The 18,694-nt window shown below is 45.9% G+C and overlaps 1 protein-coding gene and 2 long non-coding RNA genes across 22 annotated transcripts in view; 1 reads left to right on the top strand and 2 right to left on the bottom strand.

Annotated features, from left to right (window-relative positions):
• Positions 1–18,145, top strand: part of PAX2 (paired box 2) — a 153,959-nt gene extending 135,814 nt beyond the window's left edge. For 7 of the 18 annotated variants that reach the window (XM_083615743.1, XM_083615754.1, XM_083615745.1 and 4 more), the window contains 3 exons: positions 6,413–6,514; positions 12,478–12,564; positions 17,205–18,145. In XM_083615743.1, coding sequence (XP_083471869.1) covers positions 6,413–6,514; positions 12,478–12,564; positions 17,205–17,281 — 266 coding nt within the window. In that variant the 3' untranslated portion in view covers positions 17,282–18,145. The remainder of the gene's footprint in view (positions 1–6,412; positions 6,515–12,477; positions 12,565–17,204) is intronic. The other 11 variants (XM_083615755.1, XM_083615740.1, XM_083615739.1 and 8 more) reach the window with 2 other exon arrangements.
• On the bottom strand, positions 4,582–7,399 carry LOC310763605. Its single transcript, XR_014548710.1, has 3 exons — positions 7,314–7,399; positions 5,067–5,313; positions 4,582–4,700 (listed from the first exon to the last, which is right to left on the bottom strand). It is a non-coding gene; the product is annotated as an uncharacterized lncRNA (long non-coding RNA).
• The window catches only part of LOC310763581, a 28,300-nt gene continuing 27,589 nt past the window's right edge, over positions 17,984–18,694 (bottom strand). For all 3 annotated transcript variants that reach the window (XR_014548673.1, XR_014548674.1, XR_014548675.1), the window contains one exon: positions 17,984–18,109. This is a non-coding gene — a long non-coding RNA (uncharacterized lncRNA). The remainder of the gene's footprint in view (positions 18,110–18,694) is intronic.

Below are 18,694 nucleotides of genomic sequence, written 5' to 3'. Positions count from 1 at the left end.
AATGCTGTGGATATAGTGCATCTTGATTGCAGTAAGACTTTTGACAAAGTCCCCCATGTTATTCTTGTGTCAAATCTGGTAAAATGTGGGCTGGATGAGGTAACTGTTAGGTGGATGTTGACTGACCAAACACAAATAGTGCTCATTCATTGTTCCTCAGTATCCTGGGGAAAAGTAACAAGTGGGGTGCTGCAGGGTTCTGTCCTGGGTCTGTTGTTGTTCAATGTCTTTATCAGGCTTCCTCAACCTTGGTCCTCCAGATGTTTTTGGCCTACAACTCCCATGATCCCTAGCTAGCAGGACCAGTGGTCAGGGATGGTGGGAATTGTAGTCATTGTTTGGATGGGGGGCTTTTATCCATTTCTGCAGTCACACAGTCAGTCAATCAGTAGGTGAACTGGGTTCCACACAGTCCCAAAAACAAATTAACCGAAAAAGCCTCAAAAGCAAAAACGCAAAATAGCAAAAACAAAAGCGCCAAACTTAATCCATTCCGGAAGCCCGTTTGACTTCTGACATGTTTTAAAACCAAGGTGCAGCTTCTGATTGGTGCAGGCGCCCCGGAAAGAATAGCCGACAGTCGAAAAGCGTTAAAAAACTGGAGCGCTTATTTCTGGGTTTTTGGCATTTGGGAACCAAGGTCTTTGAGAACCAGAAGTAGATTAGTCATGCTGGCCACATGACCCGGAAGCTGTACTTCGGCTCCCTCGGCCAGTAAAGCGAGATGAGCGCCGCAACCCCAGAGTTGGTCACGACTGGACCTAATGGTCAGGGGTCCCTTTACCTTTACCTTAGCCAGAATTGTACACAGCATTCCAAGTGTGGTGTGACACCGTGATGGTACTGGCACAAATCTCAATGGCTAAAGTACTAAGAAATGGGAGCAGATTTCCATCTTACTCCTCCCCCATCTTCTTAACATTTAAATCTCTGTTGGCAAGAAGGCTAGAAATTTCTCTATCGAAATTTCAGAGAAACCAAGATTTTCCTGGGATGACCAGTTGATATTCCAGCAAAAATTTGGCATGTTAATGGCCCACCTGGCATTTTCAGTGGTCGAGTGCTAGTCGAACATTTGCCTGATCAAACAGGAATGTGCTGATTACAAGAGCCAGCGATATTCTCCTCTTCCCCCCCCCTCAGTTTGTTATTGCTCCCTACTCCTCTTCCAGGTTCCTTCACTCTTTAAGCCTTTGAGAGGTGTGAAATATCTTCCCTTCCAAACCTTGATAAATACTAGAAGGGGGAAAAGGATGGGATGGGTTGATCTTTTCCTGAAAACCTGACAAGGAAGATCAGTCTTGAATAGCTTCAAAATGCTAGGACAAATAGCTTTTGGTCTCTTAACCCTCCGCAGCTTTGCAAAGTAAGACTTGGTCCCGCTCTTTCCCATTGCTGGGGCTTTAGCCAGCCTTTCAGACTGAAATCCTCTTGCTGGTGGCTGGGCAGATGGGAAATCCAGGGTCTCTGGACTCGATTGGCCTAATACTACAGCAGTTTAAGCAGTCTGTTTTACCAGAGATTATAGTTTCACTTACACAGAGCACCTGAAAAATGCTGTGGTTTAGAAGGGATTAGAGCGGGGGGGGGGGGGATTCAATGCTTTTTAAAAAAAGAAATAAAGCAAGCAAGGAAGGAAGGAGCTGTGGAAACTGGTGTGCCCGAGGGCTGTGCAAACAAGGTTGGCCTTTGTACGCAGCACAAGGCATTTCTCTTTCACACTCATGTTGCTGCCATTTCCCAGTGGTCCACCTCCCCCCTCCCCAAAGTCATCTTCTTGCCTTTCAGCCAGCATAAAAGGTAAAGGTAAAGGGACCCCTGACCATTAGGTCCAGTCGTGACCAACTCTGGGGTTGCGGCGCTCATCTCGCTTTACTGGCCGAGGGAGCCGAAGTACAGCTTCCGGGTCATGTGGCCAGCATGACTAAGCCGCTTCTGGCAAACTAGAGCAGCGCACGGAAACGCCGTTTACCTTCCCACCAGAGCGGTACCTATTTATCTACTTGCACTTTGACGTGCTTTCGAACTGCTAGGTTGGCAGGAGCAGGGACCGAGCAACGGGAGCTCACCCTGTCGCAGGGATTCGAACCGCCGACCTTCTGATCGGCAAGTCCTAGGCTCTGTGATTTAACCCACAGCGCCACCCGCATCCCTTCAGCCAGCATGGTATGGTCTAAATGCAGCCCTGTCTAAAACTGAGCAAAGGTGCATCGGGGAGCCAAAACCTAAGCACGTGTTTTTGGAAGTTCAACACAAGTTGCTTCCTGCTCTGGATCGGTCCTTACTCTTTTCCACCTGAACTCAAACCTCTGCCCAATGCAACTGGTTGAATCCCAGTGGACTGGGGTGTCATACCCTCCAACATTTCTCTGATAAAAATAGGGATGTCCTATTCCATCATCATAATAATAATATTATTTCCACCCCACCCACATGACTGGGTTGCCCCAGCCACTCTGGGCAGCTCCCAGCATATATAAAAACATAATAAAACATTAAACACTAGAAAACTTCTTTCTGTACAGTGCTGCCTTCAGATATCTTCTAAAAGATGTATGGTTACTTATCTCCTTGGTTCGGGGGTCACATAACTCCATGCCCTCCAACATTTATCCAATGAAAATAGGGACAGCCTAAGGAAAGGTGGGACATTCTGAGATCAAATCAGAAATTGGGGTGGTTTCTGTAAATTCTGGATTGTCCTTGGAAAATAGGGACATTTGGAGGGTCTGGGTTGTGTTGCTAGAGACATCCCTTCAGTTTTTGTTTGTTTGTTTAATAAAGCCATGCACAAACTGGACACTGAAGTGAACAAGATAACAAAAGTGTTTGGAAAGCATGCGACAAAGAAAGGGTGAAGACCGTGTGCTAAAAGATTAGGGTGGAAATAATGGTTTTCCAAAAAAGAAAAAAGAAAAACCACCCTCACCAAGGGTCCCTTTTGTAAGAAAAAGAGCAGATGTTTATCAGAGCTTTTTAAAGGCCCTCTGTACCCTATGATTAAGTCACACTAGTTTTAACCCAGTTCTTTGTTTTGTGTCCTTTTAGCATCTCTTTAGCCTTATCTTTGAGATGATCTTTTTAAATGAAGGCTGTGATTTGTGGGTTCTCTTATCCTTGAAGATGTACCACTGAAAGAAAGTCGTGCCAGAGCTTTGGTTGGAGGAAAGAGCTGGTCTCTACTGAATGTTTCCCATAAAAAATTTAGGCGGTCTATTACTATTTCTTTCACTCAGAATCCCTGCAGTTGGGTAGGCTTTCTCCTGCCCAGAGTAGACACATGTGTCTAGTGGTATTGCAGTAAAGCCAGCAAGGAGAAGGAGCAGTAATACTTACGGTAATTCTGGACTTAATTCTGCTCCTAATGGGACAATTCCTTCTGGAAAGAAACAAAAGCTTGCCTGCAGCTGTTTCTGAAGATGGGCCTTGTGTGCCGATGAGAAAAACAAATGAATGGATAGTTCATCTTCAGGAAAAAAAGTCTCACCCAACGTATTTTAAACTTATTTTCCATACCAGAGCAATCTTGGCAAGTTTCCTCGAGCCTCAACTTTGGCTTCAATCTGGTTTTGCTCAAAACCATCTCTTAAATAACTTGTTTCTTCTTTCATTGGTTTAGCCTACAAAGCAGGAACTTTGCCACTTCAGAATTTGTTGGTAGAGACATCTTTCTTGGCTGGGCTTCAGATTTTTTTCGGACCCATGCTGCAAATCACTTTATGTGTACTGTATTAAAAACAAAACCAGCGAGTCCTGTGACTCCACTAATATGCTTAGTTACACCTGAATGCTCTAGCTGGCCCATGTGAGCTTCTACCCTATCAGTCCATGACTGTGGATGGACATTCTAATCCACATTAGCAATTCTGAATGTAGCTGAACAGAGTACAAAACTCTGATCTTCTGTATCTGTGAGCATGTCCTCACCTTTCTTCCTGACCCACGCAAGTTAGTCTTAAAAATAAGGCATCCTCCATGCACCCGCATAGGGTTTTGTTTCTGCTTTTTTGATGGAAATAATTTCTTCCATAGCTTCAGGTGGATGCATGCATCCACAAAAGAACTGGGAACAATAACAACTCACAACCCAAAAAGTTGTCACTTGCAACTGTCAACTCTGTGCCTGCATCATTATTGTGCTTATGTATTTTTGTTTCTATGTATTCCCAAGGAAGCTACTGCAACAATCCTGTGATCATTAAATTTCTTCTCTGCATCTCTGACTGAGCAAAAAAACCCTCTGTCCTAGCAGCTGTAGGGGAACAGTGGTTTTCATTTGCTTAAAACTCATTTCCCCTTCAATAGATGGCCTTAGCATCTTATGAGCTGATTTTAAATCACAGAAATGCAAACTGTAGAGGAGAAATTGAATGGCTCATGCTGGGCAGCTTCTACATGCCTGGACCAAATGTAGAAATGCCCTAATACTGAGCAGAAGAACTGCAGCAACCATGTTTCCTGAAAGAACCAAAGATTTGAGTGAAGTTCTCCTTGTTACAGTGCAACTAACTAAAGAGAGGCAAACATTACAAGCTTAAGAATTCTTCTCTCCCTTGGATTAAAATCTGAGCCGGGGAAGAATTGGTGGATCAGATCTCTCCTGTTTAATGTAATGGAGCTATGTCGGGGTGAGGGGTGAGCACATCTCCTGCAAAACACTCCTGGGAGTGGGAGGCTCTCCAGCACATCCACTTTTTGAGCTCAGTTAGTTTGGAGGACGCAGGTGGCGCTGTGGGTAAAACCTCAGCGCCTAGGACTTGCCGATCGCATGGTCGGCGGTTTGAATCCCCGCGGCGGGGTGCGCTCCTGTCGTTCGGTCCCAGCGCCTGCCAACCTAGCAGTTCGAAAGCACCCCCGGGTGCAAGTAGATAAAAAGGGACCGCTTACCAGCGGGAAGGTAAACGGCGTTCCGTGTGCTGCGCTGGCTCGCCAGATGCAGCTTGTCACGCTGGCCACGTGACCCGGAAGTGTCTGCGGACAGCGCTGGCTCCCGGCCTCTAGAGTGAGATGAGCGCACAACCCTAGAGTCTGGCAAGACTGGCACGTACGGGCAGGGGTACCTTTACCTTTACTAGTTTGGAGGTGAGGGGGAAATTGGCTCCCACTGGTCTGGCAATTTCTCAAGCTGCTCTTTTAGTTTGTACAGGGGCAGATAAAAAGGCTCCAATCCTCAGAGAGTTTTATTCCTGATAGTTTCCAAATTAATCTTTTGAAAGCTCACCCATCTCTGTCAAGAACACTTGCTGTTATAGTTGTTACGTATTTCATTATTAGCGTTTGTGTTGTTATGGGGGCAATCGTACAAAAGCAAAGCTGCAAATAAAGGAAGCTGGATTACATGGGGCTGAATTCCCAGGATTCGGCTGAATATCATAGAATCATACAACTGTAGAGTTGGAAGGGAGCACAACGGTTATCTAGTCCAACCCGCTGTAATGCAGGAATCTTTTGCCCAACATGGGGCTCAAACCTAGGACCCTGAGATTAAGAGTCTCATGCTCCATCAACTGAGCTAACCTCTATAATTAAAGACTTGTTAGCTTTGCAAATTATATTACAATCCATACCTATTAATCCTTGCATAAAGCTGTGGAATTGAGACTTGGGTTGCAATGCTAGGTACGTTTACCTGGCACAAAATCACTTTGAATTCAGTGCAACTTCCTTGCATAAGATAGGGCTGCATGGTTGCCCAATTCTGTCCCTGCCCCTATTGAACTGAATCAGATTTACTTCTGGGTTAGCATGCATACATGCTAACCCATGCATACAAGGGACGCGGGTGGCGCGGTGGGTTAAACCACTGAGCCCCTTGAGCTTGCCAATCAGAAGGTTGGCGGTTCGAATCCCCATGACGGGGTGAGCTCCCGTTGCTCGGTCTCTGCTCCTGCCAACCTAGCAGTTCGAAAGCACGTCAAAGTGCAAGTAGATAAATAGGTACCACTCTGGCGGGAAGGTAAACGACGTTTCTGTGTACTGCTCTGGTTTGTCAGAAGCAGCTTAGTCATGCTGGCCACATGACCCGGAAGCTGTACGCCGGCTCCCTCGGCCAATAAGCGAGATGAGCGCCGCAACCCCAGAGTCGGTCACGACTGGACCTAATGGTCAGGGGTCCCTTTACCTTTACCTAGCATGCATACAATTCTAGCTGCATCACTGAATAAAGCGCATAGGGTTTGGTTTGTTTGTTTTGAACACCACAGGCACCGTTGTAACTTCTGTTAAGGACGGTACAGATGCCATTGTAGATGTAAGAAGAATGTTTATCTGCCAAACAACCTGCTACACCCAAATGCCACCTAGTGAGCTCGCAGCTGAGGTGCACTCTGTGAACTAGGAGCTTCCTTCCTTACAGTTCACACCCTGAGCTGCTGTACTGAAATCGGCTCTCCCTGCTTTTTCTCCTTGCTAGGTCGTGACATGGCAAGCACAACCTTGCCCGGCTACCCACCCCATGTTCCACCAACCGGACAGGGCAGCTACCCAACCTCAACTCTTGCAGGAATGGTGCCTGGTAAGTTCTTCTTGCTTTGACACATTTGCAACTGTTTCAGTTTGGATTAGATAGAAGAACAGTCTATTTCTTCTATTTTCAAATTTGTCATATTTGGGCAAGGTGCTTGAGGGTGTGTTCGTCAACCAGCTCAGAGTTTTCTTGGATGATACTGGGAAAATTCGATTGGTAGAAAATATGGCAGCTGCTGCAAATGTTCTGAGTGGAGCCAGTAAGTCAAATCATTATTTCTCCAACCTTTTCAGGCTCCATTCAACATTTTTGGCCTCTAAATGGCCTGAGACCAGAATATCTCAGGAACCGCATCCTTCCCCGAATGAGTCGGCTACACTAAGACACTCCTCTCTCTGCTCTTGGATGCATAACAGATGGGCACAAGAGTTTGGGCCTTTTCAGTGATGGTACCCAAAATTTGGAACAGCCTTCCAAGAGAGGTCTTCTTGGCCCTATCAATTATATTCTGGTGGGCAGCCAAGTTAGATCTGTCTCTTAGTGGTTTTGACTTTTGTTTTCAGGAGTGGCAGTCCTTGAAGTATTGAGGTCCTGGGCTGCATCAGCCTTATAGGTCAAAACCAGCACTTGAATTGGGCCAGGAACTAATTAGTAGCCACTGTAGTCAGGCCAATATTGATTTCATGTGCTCAGACAGTCTAGACCCAGTCAGCAACCTGGCCATTGCATTCTGCACCAACAGTAATTCTGTATGAGAACTACTTTTTATCTAATCACCTGATGGGTCTCAGCGTGAGCCTAAGGCATACAGAGAGCTTGCACATTTTATCACAAATAATCAACATACCTTGCATCTCCTTTCAGTGAATCAGAGTTCATGAACTTATTTTTTAAAAGGCCAGCTCCCCTTTTTGCATTCGCAGGGAACAAAACTGCAACACGGAAAGGATTAATATGTGTGCCAGTTAGACGTATAGCTGTGTGTGCACACTTCCAGACACTATTGCATTGCTGGCCAAGCTAGATTGCTACTAATAGCTCAGAATAGTTGGCTGATGGGAGCTAATGATTGGTAGGTAGATGGCAATCTCAGTGTGCTTGAACAGGATAATGGCCTCCTCTCCACCCTGCAAACTAAAGGGAGGAGACTGGGGTAAGAATACATCTGATGACTAAGTGTTGGCTGAAGGAACTTTGAAGGTTCAGGGCTTTCTCTGGGGATCTGGTATTGGGTAGTAGATCTGCTGCTCATCGGAGTGCTTGCTGCTGTTTCCCTCCACTGTTTTTTTGCCTGTGTGTGTGTGTGTGTGTGTGTGTATAAGCTCTCTCACCCAAAGGAAACCACATCTGTAGAGTGATAGAGTGATGCCCTGGAACATCCCACTGTTTAGGGAAGTGGGGAACACACAACAAAACACAGACGCATCCCGGCATTATTGCTGGCAGGAGAGCATCTTGTGGGAATGTACATGGATCAAAACTGAAACAGCTTGCAAATACTGAGGAGTTGCCAGTCCTGAATACGAAACCTACGTGTTTTGCATTAAGTATTCACGTTGGCTTGAACTAAGTGAGGATTTAAATCATGGGAAAGCAGCAAACCAACAACAGGTTGGATGGCAACTTGTCTAGATGCTGATTATTATTATTATTATTACTACTGAAAGAGATTCTTAAGGTACCGAAATTAAGTGGTTTCCAGCTGTAATGCTTTAAGAATATGGAAGAAGGGTTAATTAGGTAAAAAAAAAAAACTAAAATGGTGTTGGATTGGAAATAAGTGGTATTGGCAACAAAGTTAATAAGAATATGCAAAAATGGATTGATAATGTATGAAAATACTGAGTTATAAAATGTTAAGTTATAGAGATAAGATAAATGAAAGAGGGTAAGGATTTGCTGATTTGATTATTTAAATGGGAATACAAGAAGGGGAGGTGTGAGGAAGTCAAAGAAACAAGCAAACGAGTTTTATGTTATGAAAAACAATTGTTTTTAATTTTTCTTGTTGTTTCTGTATGTTTTGTTTATCTTTTTATTTTTTATTTTTTCTCTTTTGTTATTATGTGTTTTTGTATGTTTGTCTTTGTGAAATCTTAATAAATATTTCTTTAAAAAAAAAGAGAGAGATTCTTAAGGTACCTGTGAAGAAGAGGAGTCTTTTAAATGATAATAATTTATTATTTATACCCCACCCATCTGGCTGGGTTTCCCCAACCACTCTGAGCAGCTTCCAACAGAATATTAAAAACATGAGAAAACATAAAACATTAAAAACTTCCCTAAACAGGGTCGCCTTCAGATGTCCTCTAAAAGTCAGATAGCTGTTTATTTCCTTGACATCTGACGGGAGGGCAGGCACCACTACTGAGAAGGCCCTCTGCCTGGTTCCCTGCAATCTCACTTCTCGCAGGGAGGGAACCGCCAGAAGGCCCTCAGTGCTGGACTTCAGTGTCCGGGCTGAACGGTGGGGGTGGAGACGCTCCTTCAGGTATACAGGACTGAGGTCATTTAGGGCTTTAAAAGTCAGCACCAACATTTTGAATTGTGCTCTGAAACATACTGGAAGCCAATGTTATATGGTCTCGGCGGCCACTCTCAGTCACCAGTCTAGCTGCCGCATTCTGGATTAATTGCAGTTTCCGGGTCACCTTCAAAGGTAGCCCCACGTAGAGCACATTGCAGTAGTCCAAGTGGGAGATAACTAGAGCATGAACCACTCTGGCGAGACTTTAGGGGTATTAAATTTTGAGGAGATACTTGGGGAAAGTCCTTCCTTCTGAATGACTGGCACCTGGGTGGCACTCCCCGTCTCCAGGAGATAAATTTCTATTTCTGACATTTACCCTCAGTTGCTATCACTGTCCTAGAGATATTATGTAAGCCTGTTTCTGGAGCTGGGAGAAGCCTGGTTCCCCAGTTCCACTGAGGAACGGGGACACCACCGGTGAACCACATTGACCAGCAAAGTCCTATGAGGCTAGTGAAAGGGATAGCTCCTGCTGCTTGAAAATGGAGTAAGAAGATGCTTTAGACTCTCAGACTCATAGTATTGTAGGAAGGGACCCTGAGGATCATCTGATCAGACCATTGAACCATCTAGCTCATCATTTTTTTACACTGTCTGGCAGCAGGTCCCCTGGATTTCAGAGACACTTCTCCCCCCTGCTTAGCTGGAGATGCTGAGTTTTTAAGCCGGGAACGCCTGCATGCAAAACAGATGATGCTTTGCCACTTGAATGACAGCCCTTCCTGGCGATCTGGGGTGGCAGTTCCTCAGGGCAGGCCTGTAATGTCCAGGGACCCTTTTCCTCCGTAGACTCAAAAGCCTGGCCTCCGCTTGCCTTTTGACTCCTTGGCAACGTTTACAGAACATCCTAGGCTTTGGCAGAAAAGCTTTGGGACCAGCCGAGAGAGCAGGTCACAGCCAGGGTCTGCTGTAAAGGGAGCAGTTAAACAGAATCCAGTGCTGATGAGGAAATTACATGTGTTTCATTAGTGATCGGGGAAGGAGATAGCTCAGTTCCTCTTGGTCACAGTTGAGCTCAAAAGCTCATTATCCTGCAGCACGTTTCCTTTCACTCCTCGTCAATAAACACCTTTCACACTCGCTGCTTCTCCCTCCCTGGATCCCCTTGACTGCTCTGGAGAGAGAGAAAGAGAGAGAGAGAGAGGCTCTTTCTCCTCTACTTAACCTGCACTTCAGATTCACTGTAAACAGTTTAGGGTGACAATACAGATGGGAGAAGGGGGAGCAGCTGAGACTTCTTTTTACAGACACAGATAGGGCTTTGTGAAGAAACTCCTCTCTGACTTGGACAAGTCCCTGCACATGCTTTCCTTACAGGAGTGGGGGAAGAAATTCTGCACAATTTTCCTTCGTTTGCAAAGCCACCCAATTTGCGCTCCCTGAAACGATGCGTAAGCCGAAACACAAAATTTGCACATTCGAAATTTGCACTTCTACGAATTTTGTGATGCACTTATCCAACAGGAAAAAAATGTACCATATTTTTCGCTCTATTAAGACGCACCAGACCACAAGACACACCTAGTTTTTGGAGGAGGAATACAAGAAAAAAAATATTCTGAATCCCAGAAGCCAGAACAGCAAGAGGGATCGCTGCACAGTGAAATCAGCAATCCCTCTTGCTGTTCTGGCTTCCTGCATTTGCTCCATAAGACGCACACACATTTCCCCTTACTTTTTAGGAGGGAAAAAGTGAGTCTTATAGAGCAAAAAATACGGTATATTAGAATCATAGAAATGTAAACTTGGATGGCACCCTGAGCGTCATGTAACCAACCCCCTAGAGGAAAGTGGGCAAAAAAAATGCACGCATTAGTGAAAACAATATACAAAATGCATAACTTTAGGGGGAACTGTTTGCATAAATGTGTCTACAAGGAGAAATGTGCACTGTGAAAGGCTGGTTTTGAAACAACGACGACACTCCACAAACTAATTCAGAAATGTGGTGAACAGTACTTAAGAGTGGGAAAATGAGAGAAATCAAAACTAATGAATTCATCCATCCCTAGGTGAGATTGAGCTTTCCTAGAAAATACAACATACCGTATTTTTTGCTCTATAAGACTCACTTTTTCCCTCCTAAAAAGTAAGGGGAAATGTGTGTGCGTCTTATGGAGCGAATGTAGGCTGCGCAGCTATCCCAGAAGCCAGAACAGCAAGAGGGATTGCTGCTTTCACTGCGCAGCGATCCCTCTTGCTGTTCTGGCTTCTGAGATTCAGAATATTTTTTTTCTTGTATTCCTCCTCCGGAAACTAGGTGTGTCTTGTGGTCTGGTGCGTCTTATAGAGCAAAAAATACAGTATTTTATATATTAAGAACACCTTGAGGTTGTATCTAACACTGTATGAGCAGCATTCCACTCACACAGAAGGACTGCCCCTTCTTCTTCTTCTCTTTCCACACATCCCCAAAATCTGCTCCAGAGGGTTCTCCCAACTGCTTGGAACAGATTTTGAGGGTGTGCTGGTGGCTGCAGGGGGAGAGGAAAGCAGGAAGACGTCCCCTTGGGCAAGTGGAAGGGCAGCTTTGCACACACCCCTTTGAAACCACCCCTTCCCGCCAGCTCAGTGGCGTGGCGTGGGTTGTCAGCACCCGGGGCAAGGCAAGTAATTTGCGCCCCCTAACCCGTGGATTTTAGTAGGGGCAGAGAGCTGCGAGTGCGAGCGCACCCCTCCCCCAGATGTTGCGCCCGGTGCGGCCGGGCCCCCCTGCACCCCCCACGCTACGCCACTGCGCCAGCTCACAATTTGCGTTCGTAGGACAGGCAGACCAAATCCTCCGAAACAGCAGGTCAGAAATAGAAGACGTTTAACGCCTGCATTGCGTTAGTCCACACAGGCAAAGCCGAAATCATGGTACGAAATCCCAGTACGTTTCCTAGCACAATTCAAAGTGTTGGTGCTGACCTTTAAAGCCCTAAACGGCCTCGGTCCAGTATACCTGAAGGAGTGTCTCCACCCCCATCGTTCTGCCCGGACACTGAGGTCCAGTGCCGAGGGCTTTCTGGCGGTTCCCTCACTGCGAGAAGCCAAGTTACAGGGAACCAGGCAGAGGGCCTTCTCGGTAGTGGCGCCCTCCCTGTGGAACGCCCTCCCACCAGATGTCAAAGAGAACAACAACTACCAGACTTTTAGAAGACATCTGAAGGCAGCCCTGTTTAGGGAAGCTTTTAATGTTTGATGTATTACAGTATTTTAATATTATTATTTTTTTTGGAAGCCGCCCAGAGTGGCTGGGGGAAGCCCAGCCAGATGGGCGGGGTATAAATAAATTATTATTATTATTATTATTATTATTATTATTATTATTAAAGTCGGGAGATGGAGAAAGCACAAGGAAACACGGGTAACACGGAGAAAACTCACAAGTGTGGCTTCACGCCCCCCCCTCCCCTGTTAGGCATTGTCACAATTTTGCTCCCTCACCTTCAGTGTGCAACATAATGAATGACTCACTCCTCCTTTTGCTCTTTTCTAGGGAGTGAATTCTCAGGAAACCCTTACAGCCACCCTCAGTACACAACCTACAACGAGGCCTGGAGGTTCAGCAACCCTGCGTTACTAAGTGAGTATCTCTCTTGCATCCCCTTCCATCTCTTGCTCTCTCCTTCTGTTTGTCTCCTTGTTTTCTTTCCCTTATTTGTTTCTATTTCACCAGGGGGGCGGGGGGGGGCGGGGAGGGTACATTCCCACCTCCAAATGACTTCATCATTTAGCCCATCAGCTCAGTTCATTGTTCCTGGCAGTTCATAATTTGAGGATGACCTGATCATTTATACAAATGAGGTACCTTTAGTTATTTCCCCCACTCCACACCCCTGCCCACTTCTCTGTTTTGCAAGGCTATTTATTTATTTATTTGAGCAAGGTATATACATTGCTTAACACCAGAGTTTCTAAGCAGTGAACGGTAAGGTTATAAAGAACATACCGTTGGCAAAATCAATTAACAGAAAACCCTATAAGACAATGGGCAGTGTTTGATAGTATGGAAAAGAAATGGGACACAATGGCTTAAAAAGCTTTAGTAACTTAGTAATAAGGTAAAGGTAAAGGGACCCCTGACCATTAGGGTCCAGTAACGGACGACTCTGGGGTTGCGGCGCTCATCTCGCTTTACTGGCCGAGGGAGCCGGCGTACAGCTTCCGGGTCATGTGGCCAGCATGACTAAGCCGCTTCTGGCGAACCAGAGCAGCCCACGGAAATGTCGTTTACCTTCCTGCCAGAGTGGTACCTATTTATCTACTTGCACTCTGACGTGCTCCCAAACTGCTAGGTTGGCAGGAGCAGGGACCGAGCAACAGGAGCTCACCCCATAGCGGGGATTTGAACCGCAAACCTTCTGATCGGCAAGCCCTAGGCTCTATGGACCACAGCGCCACCCGCATCCGTCAACTTAGTAATAGTCATAGTTTATTCCAGGATCGTTAATATCTCACTATTACTAAGTTACTAAAGCTTTTCAAAACTTGAAAATGGCAGGTAGTGGTGTTCAGACAGCCACCTACCTCAGTTTTAACAGGACCAAACTAGCTAGAAACAGATTGTAGTCCCACAGAGTGTGCTGATTCTGGAACTGTTTCTGGTAAACTGGTTCTGTAGGGTTTTGTAGCATTTCAGAAACCTGCAAAACCTAACTGACCAGAAAACAACAGAGATATCAACAGAAAAGAATGTGTGCAGCCATCTTGCAACTTTCAGTTTTCCTAACAGCTATGTCTCCAGCTGCCCCCCCCCCCCCCGTTTTATGAAAGGCATGTGAAAAAAGAGGCTATGGAAACTCCTGTTGCAAAAGCTGGCCAATTGGACGGGACAGGATGTGGCCTTCTGGACCACCATTATAACATACCATCCAATATTTCTCCAATGAAAATAGGGATGTCCTATTCAAACAGCAACAGTAGTAGTAGTAGTACATCACCCATCTAACTGGGTTTCCCCAGCCACACTGGGCGGCTTCAAACATCTATAAAAACATAATAAAACACTAAACATTTAAAAACTTCCCTATATAGGGCTGCCTTCATATGTCCAAGGTCGTACACTTACTTATTTCCTTGGCTCGGGGGGTTGCATAACTCCATACCCTCCAACATGTCTCCGATGAAAATAGGGGCATCCTAAGGGAAAATGGGACATTCTGAGATCAAATCAGAAACTGGGACAACTTCTGTAAATCCGGGACTGTCCCTGGAAAATAGGGACACTTGGAGGGTCTGTTATAATAGAAGATAGGATAAGTAGCTCCAGACTCCAGCATCGCTGCAGTTTACTTAAGCAGGTCAGGGTGATGGCTGCATGGGCCAGTCTAGCCCTCCCACAGACTGCTACTGGAAGGCTCAGGTGTCAGACCAGATGAGGATTACCGTATTTTTTGCTCTATAAGACTCACTTTTTCCCTCCTAAAAAGTAAGGGGAAATGTGTGTGCGTCTTATGGAGCTAATGCAGGCTGCGCAGCTATCCCAGAAGCCAGAACAGCAAGAGGGATCGCTGCTTTCACTGCACAGCGATCCCTCTTGCTGTTCTGGCTTCTGAGATTCAGAATTTTTTTTTCTCTTGTTTTCCTCCTCCAAAAACTAGGTGCGTCTTATGGTCTGGTGTGTCTTATAGAGTGAAAAATACGGTGGCTAGCCCTAGACCCAAGATGACCTACAACATTCCCTCTCAGTACATCATTCTCTTTGGGCATTTTAGAGAAGCATTCATGCACGGGCAAAATAAATATTATTGAGTCCCTCCTGTGTAAGCACAGAACCCCAGAGGGTTTTGTCCCACCCACTTTCCCACGTGAGCTCCCCTGTGTACTCGCAGCGAATTCCAAAGTATCCCCATCTCTGCATGCCTGAGATGAAGGCCTCACAGCTATTTACAGAGCCATTTATCCTAATATGAAACAGATTTGAGACAAGAGTCTTTAATTCTCACGGGGCTCTTTTCATTAGCTTCCATCTCTTTTCTGCATCTGATTAGCCCCTTGATCATGTAAACGCATCAGAAATTGAAGTGCGTTAAAAGCAGTTGTTTACTGACTGTGTAAAGAAACTCATAGAGAAAGATATCTTCCACCTGCGAGGGTATTTCTCCAAAAAGCCACGGGTGTCTTACCTAGTTGATTTGGCTGTTACTGAGCACCCTTTCCTTTCTCTGGTCCTACACTCACAACCCTGAGAATCTGACCAGTTCCTCTGCACACATCGTAAGAACATAAGAACAGCCCCGCTGCATCAGAGCAAAGGCATATCTAGTCCAGCTTCCTTAATGGGCAACTTAAGGCAGAGGGAATAGAAGCAATTCCATACTTTTGCTGGTTCAGGCCCTTCCTACACCTTCCCCTTTGGGACGCGGGTGGCGCTGTGGGTTAAACCACAGAGCCTAGGACTTGCTGATCAGAAGGTCGGCGGTTCAAATCCCCGCAACGGGGTGAGCTCCCGTTGCTCGGTCCCTGCTCCTGCCAACCTAGCAGTTCGAAAGCACGTCAAAATGCAAGTAGATAAATAGGTACCACTCCAGCAGGAAGGTAAATGGCATTTCTGTGTGCTGCTCTGGTTCGCCAGAAGCGGCTTAGTCATGCTGGCCACATGACCTGGAAAGCTGTCTGCGGACAAACACCGGCTCCCTTGGCCTATAGAGCGAGATGAGCGCACAACCCCAGAGTCGGTCACGACTGGACCTAATGGTCAGGGGTACCTTTACCTTTACACCTTCCCCTCAAGTCCCCTAAAATTGACTGCTTACGCAAGACGCTGCACTCCACTTAAGCAAGATGCTGTGCTCCACTTCTCAGTACTTGTAATACAAAACTGGCAGGTGCAGACATGTCCTATACATAGAAGCATAGAATTCTAGAGTTGGGTGGGACCCCAAGGGTCATCTAGTCCAACCCCCTGCAATCTTCTGCTCACACCCATCCCTGGGTGGGCTTGAACTACCAGCCTGGCTAACAACCAGACACACTGATCCATTGCACCACATGCTTCAGGTTTGTGCTCCTCTGGTTTTGTTGTTGCAAAAATCGGCCTTGCCCTTAGCAGCAGCCAACAGCCCTTTTGTAAAATATGTCACACTTTTTTTACAAACTCCCCCTTTCCCATCAGTTTAATCGCTGTCTGCTTTGCCGCTTTGTTTTAAAGGCCCACCCCTTTTCCTTCCCTGATTTTCAACACCCCTGAATATTTAGCAGGGCTGAATATTTGACACGATACAAAGAAGGCTATGTACCATTTCTTTAATTTAAAAAACCAGATCAGTACTTCCCCTCCCTGGAGTGGAGCAGGCAACCCAGATATTTTGGAAGCTTGAAAGCTCTTAGGTATCATCAGTAAGCTCACAAAGCGAGTAAAGTTTTCAGCATCCTAACATTCCTTACAAAACATTCTGAATTGTAATTGTGGTGGATCAGCAGAGAGGGTTCCAAATCTGACATTTAGCATCCATGAGGTGCTTTTTGGGAAATATTCCTATGAATGCAGGCAAGTGGCAATTGCTACATGAGGAATCTAGTCAGGGGTGCCAACTTGAATAAAATATTATGGGGCCCAGGTAAGCCCCACCTAATCAGTCACAAGACACATACCATTTGAATGGCAATGTCCATCAATTTGGACCGACCCCCTCAAATATTTTACTGGGAGGCCAAAGGGACCTCATTCTCTAGGAGTTGGCTCCTATGAATCTAGGTTATCCTCCTGAACAGCATCTAATTGGAATCCAGAATGCAGCTGCTGCACCAGAACGCTTTCTGTGTGACTAGCACTATGTACCGTATTTTTTGCTCTATAAGACTCACTTTTTCCTTCCTAAAAAGTAAGGGGAAATGTGTGTGCATCTTATGGAGCGAATGCAGGCTGCGCAGCTATCCCAGAAGCCAGAACAGCAAGAGGGATTGCTGCTTTCACTGCGCAGCAATCCCTCTTGCTGTTCTGGCTTCTGAGATTCAGAATATTTTTTTTTCTTGTTTTCCTCCTCCAAAAACTAGGTGCATCTTGTGGTCTGGTGCGTCTTACAGTGCGAAAAATACAGTGATTTAGCAAATGCAGGTTCCCTGTTCTTTATATTGGCCACTAATGAGTCCCCATCCTCGGGTTTCTGTCTCTAGTTCCTTTTAATATGCCTCTCTCTCTCTCTTTCTCTTCCTTTCTTTTCTTATTTTATTTTACTGTATGTCCTTTCAATCAGTCCATTCTTCTCCTGTGTTAACTTTCAGGTTCCCCTTATTATTATAGTGCCACATCCCGGGGCTCCGCACCTCCCACTGCTGCCGCTGCCTATGACCGCCACTAGTTACCATGGAAACCACATGAAACTGCAGGGTGACAGCCTAGGCCTCCATATTGTACCTGTCTGATGAACATTCTGCGCCACTCGGAAGGATGAAGAAAACTTTCTCCGTGTCCCTCGCCTGCCCCTTCTGCCCCCCCCTCCGCCCTCCTTTCAGACTGCAGAAACGTACTGGAATACCGCACATTTCTGAGAACTTCACGCCCCTTGTAACCCAACCAAGCTACTTCACTGGATTGATGGCAAAAGCAGGCCTGCGGCCAGCGCTCCTGCTCCTGTCGCTATTGCCACTGCAGTACTTCAGACCACCCCACACCAATTGTTCCTCGGCTCTCTAGCCTTCCATGCGAGGCTTCCCAAACCTCTTAAGCCTGAGGGGAATCTGAGCAATATATAGCCTGCACTGTCGTCTTTTGGGAGTGGTCTGGACAGAAGGTAACGAAGGAGAGAATGCTGCGTACCAACTCATTGTTCTCCCCCAAGAGATCGTCTGTGAAAAACATCTCCGCATGTTAAGCGACGGTTCCCGGAAGCCAGAGGGGACCAACTCTGGCTCGGTCTAGCAAAGGGGGAAAAAGACCTGTGTCATCCTCTCTGTGTGTCCGACAAGGGTTGTTTTGTGTGACCCGTTTCCCTCCCATTTCCTCCATAGGTTGGTTGAATAAGGCCTTGGTTTCCTTACCGTTCCACCCGAAGAACGACCGCGTCCGACGTCATAACCTTATGGGCTGGAGTTGGGACGGCAAGTCTCTCACACACATGCACACACACACCTACAGTCAAGTCAGACAGGAGGATGGAGCGATGTCAACCCGCTGGCAAAATGAAGAACTATATAAATAGATATATAAATATAACTGTTTTTAATGCTTTGTCCTGAAGGTCTGTAAAAACAAAAAAAGGAGGGGAGGGAAATGAACAAATTCCCCCCATGTTTTCTAAAAATCAAAAAGTCCTGGCAAAAACAAGCTGAAATATCTCCCCAACCCGAATGGCAGACATGAAGAATAGTTTTCCCCTTTCATTCCTAGGTTTCATTCTTTTTCTGTTACGCGCCGGAGTTGTTACATGCATGGCGGCGAGGAGTGCAAGTGTATTCTGTGGGGGAACTTGTTCACCTAATACACAACTCCAGCAAGATTTATGAAGGAAAAAGCTTAAATCCCCCAGCGACTGGTGTGCCACATTTCATTAATCACTGCTGAAGGGGTAGAAACATTTCGGGCATGTGAAACTGGACAAAAACAATTCCAGACTAACTGGGAATGTTTTCTGGTTCTCTGTCCTTCCATTTCTGCTATACCAATATGGACTAAAGGTCTGGGGTAAGGGGGGGGGGTGTTTCTTCTCTCTGTGGAGCTGTGGTACTCTGAAATAGTGGCATACAGCAAAAAGCAGGTGTTTTATCCTTGAACC

This window comes from Podarcis filfolensis, assembly GCF_964270895.1.
Source record: "Podarcis filfolensis genome assembly, chromosome: 5".
Classification (NCBI taxonomy): Eukaryota; Metazoa; Chordata; class Lepidosauria; order Squamata; family Lacertidae; genus Podarcis; species Podarcis filfolensis.
The sequence above is the reverse complement of the archived record's forward strand: the minus strand, read 5'-3'. Positions and strand labels throughout refer to the sequence as shown.